Raw genomic sequence first — 14,612 nt, forward strand, 5'->3', positions numbered from 1 at the left:
ACTTCCTACCTGGCTACTGGTCAGTCAGCATTTTATTTACCAACCAATCAGAGCAACACATGCTCACAGCATACAGAATGACGTCCCACAGCAGTCTAGCTTCTGAATTTGGTATCATTCTATTTACTGCTGAAGACAGCCTTTGTAAAAAATCTATAAGGTTTCTTTGGGGCCTTGTATAACTTTCATAAATGACTCAATTTTATTTTCTCCTTCATCAAATCTGTCCCATGCATTTGTGGCTGCCATGCAGCATAGAATTAGGATTTAATTATCATATAAACATTGTCTTTGTATATCAATAATTGCCTTCCCTGTAGTGGGTAACCATTCCAATCTTGATCTGGAAGTTCCAACCCCCATTGAGGCTTCGGTAACTGTCACGTCTACAAAGCAGGGCCAAGAGAGGACCCTGAAGACCCAAGACCCGATGCACTGTCTCTTTTGGTTCCTGAACCCTGGATGCTAGAGGTAGACCGAGCAGAGTTCTCCAGAGAACTCCAGACTGCGCTATGTCTTCCCCAGACTCTGCAACCTACCTAACCCTTAATTTGTAAGTTACACCACTAAATAAACCTTCCTTTTAACTATGTGGAGTGGCCTTAATAATTTCACCAATACTTCCCCAAGAAGCTGATCCTGAGAAATTTTCACACCTCTAGTCCTACATCATTGCTCTATACTTTTAGCCTCTTCTTTCCACCACATTCCCCACTGTAACTGTGGTCCAGCCTCTAGGACAGCTGTAACCAATTCTTTCCAGTCCTGGGGGATAATTCTATTTCAAATTGACCACGAGTGTAACATCTGCTTTACAAATGGAGAATACATGCCATATGATACTACAACTTCTTTAAATCTCAAATCTAACATTTCCACTGGAATCTAGATAGCTCATACACACCTTTGAGCATTTGGCAGTTCCTATAAGGTTACCGGGTAGATTAATGTTTGCTGTCTGGTAACCTGAGGCTGTTTCTCTGTAGCAATATAATTCATTACTGAGATAGGTTCACCTTTAAATCTTCTGTCTTTGTCTAAATCTTTCTATAATTCATTTTAACAGGTTTTTCTAAAGTCAATCCTAATATAGGTTCACCTTTAAATTCTTCTGTCTGGGTCTGAATTTCTCTATAATTCATTTTAACAGGTTTTTCTAAAGCTTCTATTTTGGCAGATTGATCAAACTTTTTAATGATAAAATAAAAATGATCAAACAAATAATATTCATACTTGATGTTACATACATCCCATCAACATTACTATCCTCTCATTTAGTTGTTCCATTTTCAGACTGCCTAATGTGTTATCAAACAGAGACCAAATTCCTACCATTGTAAAAATGTTTCCCATTTTTCAATGTGGGAAAAAAAACCTCTTTTAACTAATTTCTCCCTTTAAGATATTTTAATTGACTTATCAAGTCTGTCGACTGCATAGAACAGTAGAAGTCCGAGGGAATTTCAAAGCAGTTATCTAGTGTGGTAGCATTCTGAGATGGAAATCCATAGAGAGGCCACCACCCACAAGGAGAGAAAAAGCCAAAGAGACTCTGGCCCATGTGGGATGGTGATCCAGCCACATGCAGCTCTGGCCTGAACAGTGGGACCTGTAAGGTCACAAGTAGCTTTTTAGTGAATTCTTGCCACAATAATTAGAGTTGCAATTGTAGATAAATTGCTAAATGGTCTTATTAATAAAAAAAAAACATGAAGCCAGATGTAGGGGTGAAAACCTGAGAGATCAGAGGAATAGAAAAAGCCACAGCCAACCTCACTTTACAGAAGCCTCAGTCTCCAGAGTCATACTTCCTTTATATCCATGCCTATATGCCTATCTGTTCTGCATTTCATTTCCTCTCTCCATCCAGCTACATCACTTCCTGTCTGTCTGTATAGACCTCCAGACCTCTATGGTTAACTAGTGTTGGAATTTAAGGTGTGTGCTACCATGCCTGGCTCTGTTCCCAGTGTAGCCTTTAACTTACAGAGATCCAGACAGATCCCTGCCTCCCAAGTGATATAATTGAAGACATGTGCTACCATTGCCTGACTTCTATGTTTAATACGGTGGCTGGCTTTTTCCTCTGATCCTCAGATAAATTTTATTGGGGGACACAGATAAAAGATCACCACAGCTAATGAATTCATATGACTTCACCTTAGTCTGCCATTCTCTCAGGATCCACTGGAGATACTGAAATGACTAAGATTCTTATCTCTGGCTACCATTAGTAGAGACCTGACACCATCTCTTGTAGGTCAAATCAGTGCTTCCTATTAAGTGATGTAAACACCTACTTGACATGGGTAGTACATAAATCAGGACAATGACAAAAGCTACTGATATATAAGAGTTCCAAACAGAAACATCAGGTTCATGACAGTCTAAATGACAATGGGTCTTGACTGGAGATGAAGCAACTTCCTAATTGCATATTCTGTCAGTAACTTATAAAGTCATTATGTAGTATAGATCAGGTTTCTAATCATGGAATGTGGGTGGCAAAGTCCAGGACATTCATGCCCAAATCAGTGGAATAGAGGATGCGGATGATGTTACTTATCACCTTGTACAAGGCACACAATGTCCTCATACAATGCTATAAAATAAAATGAAATCCCTCCTACATAGATGGTCCAACTGCCATCATGTTTCACTTGTCTTTGGAAAAATCATAGGAAATTGTTGAACTTGTATGAGAGGGAGAAAACAAATCAACAAGTTACAGTAGAGCTCTGTATCCCATGGGAAACATAGCTTCATGCAAGCAAAGCCTTAATACTGCTTTCAGTTCCTTCATTATAAGCATGTCAATATGGAGCAGAACACTAAACATTATCAAATCACTTCTGAATAAATACATATGATTGAAGGTAAAGGATGTTCTAGGGTATCAATAACTTGAGTTCTTCTAAAGATGGTTAGTGACTTCTACATGATCTTTTTTGACATGTGGATTTTTCACATTTTGACAGTGGGATAGTAAGAAAAGCAAAAATATAAAAATCATTTCCCCTGAATAACAAATTCAAAAGAAATCATGAAAATGACTATAAATGAAGGCAAGACTATGGGAAAGAGCAAGCAGTATCTGCTGCTAAAGGGAATGCACACTGGTACAGGCACTGTGAACTTCAGTATGGAGGGTCCTCAAGAAAACATAGAACTACCATATGATTCAGCTACTTCTGCACTAGACATATTACTGAACAAATATGAATCAGCATAGAGTAGAAGTCTTCATCAGTGTTCTATTGCTGTGAAGAGAGAGCATGACTATGATAATTCTTATAAAGGAAAGCATCTAATTGAGCTTTTTTACATTTTCAGAGTTTTAGTGCATGGTCATCATGGCAGTGAGCATTGTGGAATGCAAACAGACGCAGTGCTGGAGGAGTAGGACAGAGTTCTACATCAAGATCTGCAGACAGCAGGAAGAGAGAGACTCTGGGCTTGGAATGTGTTTTTTGGAATCTAGAAGTAAACCCAAAATGACACACTTCCTCCAACAAGGCCACATTTCCTAGAAATTTCAAATAGTACCAGTCTCTAAAGAATTCTCTTCTACAAAAATACAAGTAGGAACTGATTAGAAGGCCATGATCTGTCCCTTCTGACTTCTTGGCCATGTTCCATAACCACTGAGGAGCTCTGAGCAAGGACAGGAGAGAACAAATAACAATCTAAATGGACATAACCAAACAGCTGCCTGCACATATGGTTAAAGCTATCAACATTTCAAGCTCCCAAGACAGACATTTCCTTTGAAGTAGGTCAACAAAATGTTCAGACTGTTACCTTATTCTAAGGTAAAGTATGTTTTCCATCTCTCTTATAATTCATGTTGGAGATTCTTATTCTCCAGTTCTACCTATATTCCAATCATGAATCCACTAGCATGTCATTCCACTGTCTTTTTTTTTTTTTTTTTTTTTAGTATTATACTTTGTTTCTGAAGTATAACTCAAAAGGCTCCTATGTGAAATATTTGGTTCCCAGCTTATGGATCTAACTATTAAAAGTGAATAGATCATGAGTTCTCTGACTCAATTACTGGATTCATTCATTGCTGATTCATAATTAAATGGCATTATTCAGAAGTAGTGGAAAGTATGAAGTCAGTGCTAATTGAGGAACTGAGGGAATGCTTCTAAAGACCGTGTAGAGTCCCTGGCTTCATTCTACCTCCCTTTGCTTCTCAGCTGTCATGAGGTAAGCATCTTTCTCCTGTCACATCCTTCCTGTATGACATTCAACCTCATTTAGGACCACAGCAATGATGCTAAATTACCTAGGTCTGAAATAGAAACTGTGGGCTGAATAAATAATTGCTCATTAAGTTGTTTTCCTGAGATGTTTGGTCACAGTGAAGAAAACTCTAAACTCGGCACAGCCCACATCACTTCAAGATTTCCTGGAGAAACAAATGGCATAGCTGTATTTCTAGGCAAACCACGTCATACAAGTTTGGACACATTGATTCCCAAGCAGACAGCTTTAAGGTATTTCGAGATCTCCAGCCATTTTTTTCCATTTTTCTTTATTAAGAAATTTTCTACTCACTCTACATACCACCCACAGATCCCACCTCCTCCCTCCTCCCATCTCCCAGCCCTCCCTCCCAAGTCACCCCATATCCCCACATCTCCCAAATCAAGGTCTCCCATGGGGAGTCAGCAGAGCCCAAAACAATGAGCCTAGGCAAGTCCAATCCCCTTCCCACTATACCAAGGCTGTGCAAGGTCCCACACCACAGGCACTGGATTCCCAAAAGCCTGCCCGAGCACCAGGGATGGATCCCGATCCCCCTGCCTAGGTTCTCCGCAAACAGTTCAAGCAAAACAACCATCTTCCATATCCAGAGGGCCTAGTCCAGTCCCGTGGGCGCTTCACAGCCACTAGACTTCAGTTCATGGGCCTCCAATAGTGTGGCCAGTCATCTCTGCACTTATTCCTGTCATGATCTCGACATTCCACATCTGGAGAGTCCCTCCTTTCTCTCCTTGATTGGATTCCTGGAGCTCAGCCTGGTGCCTGGCCATGGATCTCTGCATCTGTTTCCATCAGTCACTGGACAAAGGCTCTATGATGATAGTTAGAGTATTCGCTAGACTGGTCACCAAAGTAGACAGTCCAGGCACCCTCTGGACCACTGCCAGCAGTCCAAGGTGATGTCATCCTTGTGGGTTCCTGAGAGCCTCCCCAGCACCCTGCCTCTTCTTTTTCCCATGATGTCCTCATCTATCTTGGTATATCCCTCCCTGCCCTCCCACTCTGTCCCTGTTCCAGCTCGACCCTCCAATTTCCCTATGTTCTCATTCCCCACTCCTGAACCTCTGCCACCATCCCCCCACACACATACCCAGTCCACTCATGTAGATCTCATCCACTTCTCCTTCGCTAGGCTATCCATGTGTCCCTCCTAGGGTCTTTTCTTGTTAGCTAGCCTCTCTGGAGCTGTGATTTGCAGTCTGGCCATCCCTTCCCTCACATCTGGTATCCACTTATGAGTGAGTACATACTATGTTTGTCCTTCTGAGTCTGGGTTACCTCACTCAGGATGATATTTTCTAGTTCCATCCATTTCACTGCAAATTTCTTGATATCATTGTTTTTTACTGCTGAGTAGTATTTCATTGTGTATATGTGCCACGTTTTCTTTATCCATTCTTCAGTTGAGGGGCATCTAGGTTGTTTCCAGGTTCTTGCTATTATGAATAGTGCTGATATAAACCTAGTTGAGCATGTGTCCTTGTGGTAAGATTGAGCATTCCTTGAGTATATGCCCAAGAGTGGTATAGCTGGGTCTTGAGGGAGACTTATTCCCAATTTTCTAAGAAAGCGCTATACTGATTTCCAGAGTGGCTGTACAAGTTTGCATTCCCACCAACAGTGGAGGAGTGCTCCCCTTGCTCCCCATCCTCTCCAACATAAGGTGTCTTCAGTGTTTCTGATCTTAGCCATTCTGACAGGTGTAAGATGGTATCTCAGAGTTGTTTTGATTTGCATTTCCCTGATGACTAAGGATGTTGAGCAATTCTTTAAATGTCTTTCAGCCATTTGAGATTCTTCTGTTGAGAATTCTCTGTTAAGCTCTGTAGCCCCTTTTTTAATTGGATTATTCAGTATTTGGAAGTCTAGTTTTTTGAGTTCTTTATATATTTTGGAGATCAGTCCTCTGTCAGATGTGGGGTTGGTGAAGATCTTTTCCCATTCTGTAGACTGCCATTTTGTCTTATTGATGGTGTCCTTTGCTCTATAAAAGCTTCTCAGTTTCAGGATGTCCTATTTATTAATTGTTTCTCTCAGTGTCTGTGCTACTGGTGTTATATTTAGGAAGCGGTCTCTTGTGCTAATTCATTTCAGGCTACTTCCTACTTTCTCTTCTATCAAGTTCAGTGTAACTGGATTTATGTTGAGGTCCTTGATCCACTTGGACTTGAGATTTGAGCATGGCAACAGATATGGATCTATTTGCAATCTTCTGCATGTTGACATCCAGTTATGCCAGCACCATTTGTTGAAGATGCTTTCTTTTTTCCATGGTACAGTTTTGGCTTCTTTGTCAAAAATCATATATTCATAGGTGTGTGGATTAATGTCAGGGTCTTCAATTTGATTCCATTGGTCCATGTGTCGGATTTTATGCCAGTACCAAGCTGTTTTTATTACTATTGCTCTATAGGAGAGTTTGTGGTCAGGGATCATGATACCTCCAAGGTTGCTTTATTATACAGGATTCTTTAAGCTATCATAGGTTTTTTTGTTTTTCCATATAAATTTAAGTATTGTTCTTTCCAAATCTGTGAAGAATTGTGTTCGGATTTTGATGGGGATTGCATTGAATCTGTAGATTGCTTTTGGTAAGATTGCCATTTTTACTATGTTAATTCTACCTATCCATGAGCATGAGAGATCTTTCCATTTTCTGATATCTTCTTCAATTTCTTTCTTCAAAGACTTAAAGTTTTTATCATACAGGTCTTTCACTTGGTTAGTTAGAGTTACCCCAAGGTATTTTATATTATTTGTGGCTATTGTAATGGGTGATGTTTCTCTGATTTCTTTCTCAGCCCATTTATCATTTGTATATAGGAGGGCTACTGATCTTTTTTTGAGTTAACTTTGTATCCTGCCATCTTACTGAAAGAGTTTATCAGATGTAGGAGTTCTCTGGTTGAATTTTTGGGGTCACTAATGTATACTATCATGTCATCTGCAAATAGTGAAAGTTTGACTTTTTATTTTCCAATTTGTATCCCCTTGATCTCCTTTTGTTTTCTTATTGCTCTAGCAAGAACTTCAAGTACTATGTTGAATAAGTATGGGGAGAGTGGACAGCCTTGTCTTGTTCCTGATTTTAGTAGAATCACTTTGAGTTTCTCTCCATTTAACTTGATGTTGGCTGTTGGCTTGCTGTAAACTGCCTTTATTATGTTTTAGTATGTTCTTTGTGTTCCTGATCACTCTAGAACCTTTATCATGAAGGGGTGTTGGATTTTTCTCAAAGGCTTTTTCAGCATCCAATGAGATGATCATGTTGGTTTTTTTTCTTTCAGTTTGTTTATGTGATGTATTACATTGACTGATTTTCATATGTTGAGCCATCCTTGCATCTCTGGGATGAAGCGTACTTGATCATGGTGGAAAATTTTTTTGATGTGTTCCTGGATTGGATTAGCCAGTATTTTGAGTATTTTTGCATCAATGTCCATGAGGGAGATTCGTCTGTAATTCTCTTTCTTTGTTGCATCTTTGTGTGGTTTGGGTATCCGGGTGATTTTAGCCTCATAAAAGGAATTTGGTAATGTTCCTTCTGTTTCTATTGTGTGGGACAATTTGAAGAGTATTGGTATTAGCTCTTCTCTGAAAATGTTGTAGAATTCTGTGCTGAAACCATCTGGTCCTGGGATTTTTTTGGTTGGGAGACTTTTAACGACTGTTTCTATTTCTTTAGGGGTTATTCGTCTATTTAAATAGTTTATCTGGTCTTGATTTAACTTTGGTATGTGGCACCCATCCAGAAAATCATCCATTTCTTTCAGGTTTTCCAATTTGTGGAGTACAGGTTTTTGAAGTATGACCTGATGATTCTCTGGATTTCCTTGTTGTCTGTTGTTATGTCCCCCTTTTCATTTCTGATTTTGTTAATTTGGATGCTCTTTCTCTGCTTTTTGATTAATTTGGATAAGGGCTTGTCTATCTTGTTGATTTTCTCAAAGAACCAACCCTTTAAACAAAGGTAAATTTCATTGATTCTTTGCATTGTTCTCTTTGTTTCTATTTTATGGATTTCAGCCCTTGATTTGATTATTTCCTGGTATCTGTTTCTCCTGGGTGAGTTTGCTTCTTCTTGTTCTAGAGTTTTCAGTTGTACTGTTAAGTCACTAGTGTGAGATTTCTCCAACTTCTTTATGTGGGCATTTAGAGCTATGAGTTTTCCTCTTAGCACTGCTTTCATAGTGTCCCATTAGTTTTGGTATGTTGTACATTCATTTTCATTGAGATCTAGGAAATTTTTAATTTCTTTCTTTATTTCTTCCTTGACCCATTGGTGATTCAATTGGGCATTATTCAGTTTCCATTAGACTGTAGGCTTTCTGTAATTTTTGTTGTTGTTGAAATCTAACTTTAAGACATGGTGGTCTGATAAGATACAGGAGGTTATTTCAATTTTTTTGTATCTGTTGAGATTTGTTTTGTGACCAAGCATGTGGTCAGTTTTGGAAAAGGTTCCATGGGGGTGCTGAAAAGAAGGTATACTCTTTTTTGTTAGGGTGGAATATTCTGTAGATACCTATTAAGTCCATTTGAGTCATAATGTCAGTTAGTTCCCTTATTTCTCTGTTAAGTTTCTGTCTGGCAGACTTGTCCATTGGTGAGAGTGGGGTGTTGAAGTCTCCCACTACTAGTGTATGAGGTTTGATATGTGATTTAAGCTTTAGTAATGTTTCTTTTTCAAATATTGGTGCTCTTGTATTTGGGGCATGGATATTCAAAATTGAAACTTCATCTTGTTGGATTTTCCCTGTGATAAATATGTAATGTACTTCCTGATCTCTTTTGATTGATTTTAGTTTGAAGTCTATTTTATTAGATATTAGGATAGCTACAATGGCTTATTTCTTAAATCCATTTGATTGGAAAGTCTTTTCCCAGCCTTTTATTCTGAGGTAGTATCTGTCTTTGAAGTTGAGGTGTGTTTCTTGTATGCAGCAAATGGATGGATCTTGTTTTCGTATCCATTATGTTAGCCAGTGTCTCTTTATAGGTGAATTGAGACCATTAATATTAATGGATATTAATGACCAGTTATTGTTAATTCCTGTTATTTTTTGGTGGTAGGGTTGTATGTTTCCCTTCTTTGGTATTTGTTGGTGTGGAGCTATCTCTTGCCTGTGTTTTCATTGGTATATCTAAATTCATTAGGTTGGATTTTTCCTTCCAGTGCTTTCTGTAGGACTGGGTTTGTGGAGAGATATTGTTTAAATCTGGTTTTATCATGGAATATTTTGTTTACTCCATCTATATTGATTGAGAGTTTTGCTGGGTACAATAGTCTGGGTTGGCATCCATGGTCTCTTAGTATCTGCATAACGTCTGTCTAGGACCTTCTGGCTGTTAGAGTCTCCATTGATAAGTCAAGTGTTATTCTTATGGGTCTGCCTTTATATGTAACTTGGCCTTTTTCCTTTACAGCTCTTAATATTTTTTCTTTATTCTGTATGTTTAGTGGTCTGATTATTATGTGGTGAGGGGGCTTTTTTTTGGATCCAGTCTATTTGGTGTTCTGTAACCTTCTTTTATTTTTTATAGGCATTTCCTTCTTTAGGTTGGGAAAGTTTTCTTCTATGATTTTGTTGAATATATTTTCTGTGCCTTTGAGTTGGTATTCTTCTCCTTCTTCTATCCCTATTATTCTTAGGTTTGGTCTTTTCATGGTGTCCCAAATTTCCTGGACATTTTGGGTTATGACTTTGTTGACTTTAGTGTTTTCTTTGACTGATGAATCTATTTACTCTACTGTGTCTTCAACATCAGAGATAAGCTCTTCCATATCTTGCATTCTGTTGGTTATGCTTGCATCTGTAGTTTCTGTTTGTTTACTCAGAGTTTTCACTTCCAGCATTACCTCAATTTGTGTCTTCTTTATTGTCTCCATTTCAGAATCGAATCTTGAACTGTTTTCCTCACTTGTTTAATTGCTTTCTCTTGGCTTTCAAGGGATTTACTGATTGCTTCCCATTTTTTGTTTGACTTTTCCTCTAATTCTTTAAGGGAATTTTTCATTTCCTCTTTAAAGATCTCTGTCTTCTTCTTAAGGTCTTCTTTAAGGTCGATTTCTTCTGTTTCTTTTGTGTAGGGATGTTCAGGTCTTGCTGATGTAGGTTCTGATGGAGCCATGGTGGGTTTTTTGTTATTGACTGTATTTTTGCACTGGCATCTACCCATCTCTTTCTCCACTTGGTGCAAGTGGTGTCTGTGTCTGAGGGAGGCTTTCTTGGTCTGATCAATATTCTTGGTCCAGTGGGAGCTCTTGGTCTAGTTGGTGCTGATGGACTGTTTGTCTCAGGGAGAAGCTCTTAGTCCAATTGGCCTTTGTGGCCTCTGTCTCAGGGAGTAGTTGTAATGTTGGCACATGGTGGGTTGGGAGGGGTGAGGCTTGTGGGTAACAAGGTCTGGTGGGGGATGGTGGTAGTCTGACCTGTCTGCAGGAAGTCTGTGTAGCTAGAGTTTTCCTGCCTGGCCCACAGTCAGGACAAATCTCTCTCACCTGCCAGTCCCACAGCCACTCAGACCCGACCAAGTAAACACAGAGACTTATATTGGTTACAAACTGTATGGCCGTGGCAGGCTTCTTGCTAACTGTTCTTACAGCTTAAATTAATCCATTTCCATTAATCTATACCTTGCCACATGGCTCATGGCTTACCGGCATCTTCACAAGCTGTTTGTCATCGTGGCGGCTGGCAGTGTCTCTCTGACTCAGCCTTCCACTTCCCAGCTTTATTCTCCTCCTTGTCCCGCCTACACTTCCTGCCTAGCCAATGGCCAATCAGTGTTTTATTTATTGACTAATCAGCAACACATTTGCCATACCGACCATCCCACAGCAAGTCTGCCTGCCTGACTGGGCTGAAACTGGGACTGCAATGGGTGGTGGTGAAGGAGCACAGGGTTATGCCCCTGGGCCCAAAGCCTAGGGGCTGGGTGTTCAGGTTTGTGGATAAAGACTCACCTCTTGGTCCAATCAGAGGCTGGCAGTCTCTGTCTCAGGGAACAGTTGCAGTCTCAGAGGGTGGGTGGTATTTGGGGAGGTGGGGCTTGGGTTACAGGGTCTGATGGGGGATGGTGGTAGTCCAACCTGTCTTCAGGAGGTCTGCCTGCCTAACTGGCCTGAAACTGGGACTGCAATGGGTGGTGGTTTAGGGGTGCAGGGTTGTGCCCCTGGGCCTCACTTAGACAAAAACTCACTCTTAGTCCAATTGGGTGCTGGCAGTCTCTCGATCTCCAGCAATTTTATGTAGTCTGTAACACACTTGTTCCCTGCTGTATCTCCAAAATAGTTGCTCAATAAATTTCTTAATCAGAACACTGATGAGATTAGTCTGCATACTGTTTACACAGGAGCACAAATGATTGCCCTCTAAAAACACTAAATTCCAATAATCGATTTGGGATGGAAAGACTGGAGAGCAGCATCTGCTAACACAACATTACATCCAACATTAGAGTGGAGAGAGGTTTCTCAGTCTCAAGAGTTGAAAAGCAGATGAGGAGTATTCAGAGGGAGATGTAGCCCCAGAAATATGAGCAACAAATATCACATTTTCTTTCCTTTGTGGATCCTAAATATGTTGTATGTTGTATGTTGTATGTATACATGTATATTATATATAAATGTGTATCATTTTATGTGTGCATGATCATATATGTGTGTGTGTATTTGTGTATGTGCATATGTATGTGGTATGTGTCTACAAATGTGTGTATGTACTTATGTATATATGTATATGTGTGTGAAAAAATAGAAAAGAGATTACAGTAAAAATGAGTAACAGCAGGAAAGGGAAGGGGAAATAAGGAAGATCAGTGGATGTGGTCATAATATATGACACACTTGAAAGACATTGTTTTTATGGTGTTTGTATGCAATGAATATACATTAATAAAGAAATTTAGTGTTAAGAAAGATTGCTTAGAGGGCAAAGATGCTTGCCACAAAGCTTGACATGAGACCTGAATTTTATCCCCAGAGTCAATACAACAAAAAGAAAGACTCATGTCCAAGTTGTCCTCTGACTACACTTGTGCACCTACATACATATACACATGCATGTACAAAAATGTAATTAAATAAAATGTAATTTAAAAGTAGAAGAATTTATGAAAAAGGAAAGAAAAAACTTGAGAAATATTTAGCAGTAAAGAAGTAAGAAAGTTCTCTAGAAGCTAGAAAAAGAAAGAACCTTTCCTAGAGCAGCAAACTAAAATGATGTTTGCCTACATCATCACTTCAGCCCATAGAGTCATATGTTGGATACCAGAACTCTAGAACTATAAAAAGATAAATCTCTCATATTCAAGCAACAGGGCTTGTGATAAACTGTTACAGAAAGATAATACTAGTTTCTTTCCTGCATTTTCATATATACATTTTTTTCATACCAAAAGACATAAGAGACATTGAACCCATTATTTTTGCTTGGCTCAGCAATTTTCACATCAGGGCTTCAGGCACACCAGCTCTTGGCAAAAGGGGGAAGTGGAAGTGTCCAGGTCCAAGGGCTATATGTGGTGCAAGCAGCTGGTGAGACTCTCAGAGGAGGTTTTTGTTGGAGGCTGAAGCACTGTGGGAGGAAAAGTATGATCCTGCACACAGTAATAATCTGCCAGGTCTTCAGCCTGGACACTGCTGATGGTGAGAGTGTAATCTGTCCCAGACCCACTGCCTGTGAAGCGATCAGGGACCCCAGTGTACCGAGTGGATCCCCAGTAGATCAGACATTTAGGAGCCTGCCCTGGTTTCTGCTGGAGCCAGATTAAGCGGTTCTTCTTGCTATTGCTACCAAACAGACTCTGACTGGACTTGCAGTTGATGGTGACCTTCTCTCCTGCTAACACAGCCAGGGAGGATGGAGACTGGGTCATCAAAATGTCCCCACAGATACCTGTGATCATGAAAAGACAATGAATATGCACAGAAAAAAAACACAGATTATGACAGTTGATTTGTTGTCATTTAATGTCCTTATAATGTCATATTATCAAAGTATTATTATGTAAGAAATATTATGCCCAGAGACAACATGAAGATGTTTTGTATATAAAGGTATGATTATAATAGTTTTGAATTTCTCACCAGACACCCAGAGCAGCAGGGACATGAGAACTTGGGTCTGTGACTCCATCTTGCTCCCCTTGCCTGTCTGATGTTGCTCAGTTCACATTCAAAGCCCTGGTTTATAAATTCTGAGCAGATGGATGGGCTGGAAGGGTTCATGCAAAGTAGTCAGCAAATACAAAAGCAAATGCCTAGGGAGTTTGTGTGAGAGCACCTGGTGTCAATCAACAGCTAAAAATACCATCACAGAGAGCATGAGCACTCACTGAAAGATATCTGCTTACAGCTTTCCAAGAGAAATCTACTAGGTGCTCCAATACCAGCTGTGGGTTAAAATCCAAGACATTTAAATCAGGTGACTTTTGTAGAAATGTTAGGAGATCTATCTCGGATTGTCAGTCCTAGGGAAAAGGAAAACATAAGATATGCTCAAAAAATTGCAACAAATTAGGAAACAGAGTAAGAAAACATACAATACAAGGAGAGAGAGAGAGAGAGAGAGAGAGAGAGAGAGAGAGAGAGAGAGAGAGAGAGAGAGACTGGGTCAAAATTTGTTATCATCCATCTGCAAAGCCACTCTTAACACAGAGGACAATGAACACTGTCTCAGACATTTGGCCTCCAGTTTCAGGATAAACATGGGACAGAGATGCAAAGAACAGCCCAGAATTCGATCTATGGAAATAATGGGGGTCATGAATTTAAAACTAGGATCAGAGAAGCTTTAATCTTGAAACAAAAATAAACCTATCAGAAACTAGCAAGTATCATGCCCACAACTTCGCTAACTGAAAGATGCCTCTAAATTTGGGGAAAGGGAAGAGGAATAAAAGAAACCAAATTTCTTCAAGAAGTCATGACTGTAGACAAACAGTGCTGAGTGTTTATTCCAGAAATGCATATTCCATGGTAATTTAGAAATTAGCTATGTTGAAACTGGGTCAAGGTGCTCTTGCTGATATAGTGAACAGATTAAAAACCTTGCCAGAAGGGGGCATAGCCATCCCAAATCAAGCAATAGATTTACAAAGACCAATAGACCACAACATCATAAATTGTTGCCATCCAAAAAAAATATTTGAGTATGAATGAAAATCAATGGCAATAACAGAAATCAAAGAACCTTCTAAGATTCAGAGTAGTGAATTATGAAAGCATATATACGAAGCACGTTATAGACCCAGTATTCTGTGTATGGACCTAGAAAAGATCATATTGAATGAGGTAACCCAGACCCAGAAAGACAAACATCGTATGTTCTCCC

At 39.6% G+C, this 14,612-nt stretch overlaps 1 gene segment (V, D, J or C); it reads right to left on the minus strand.

Moving 5' to 3' along the window:
* Positions 1-11,527: 11,527 nt before the first annotated feature.
* LOC131907025 (immunoglobulin kappa variable 4-1-like) lies at positions 11,528-13,467 on the minus strand. The segment is given in 2 exon segments: positions 11,528-13,175; positions 13,367-13,467. Coding segments are annotated over 2 exon segments (432 nt in total).
* Positions 13,468-14,612: the final 1,145 nt, after the last annotated feature.

Source organism: Peromyscus eremicus, chromosome 3 (genome assembly GCF_949786415.1).
Source record: "Peromyscus eremicus chromosome 3, PerEre_H2_v1, whole genome shotgun sequence".
Classification (NCBI taxonomy): Eukaryota; Metazoa; Chordata; class Mammalia; order Rodentia; family Cricetidae; genus Peromyscus; species Peromyscus eremicus.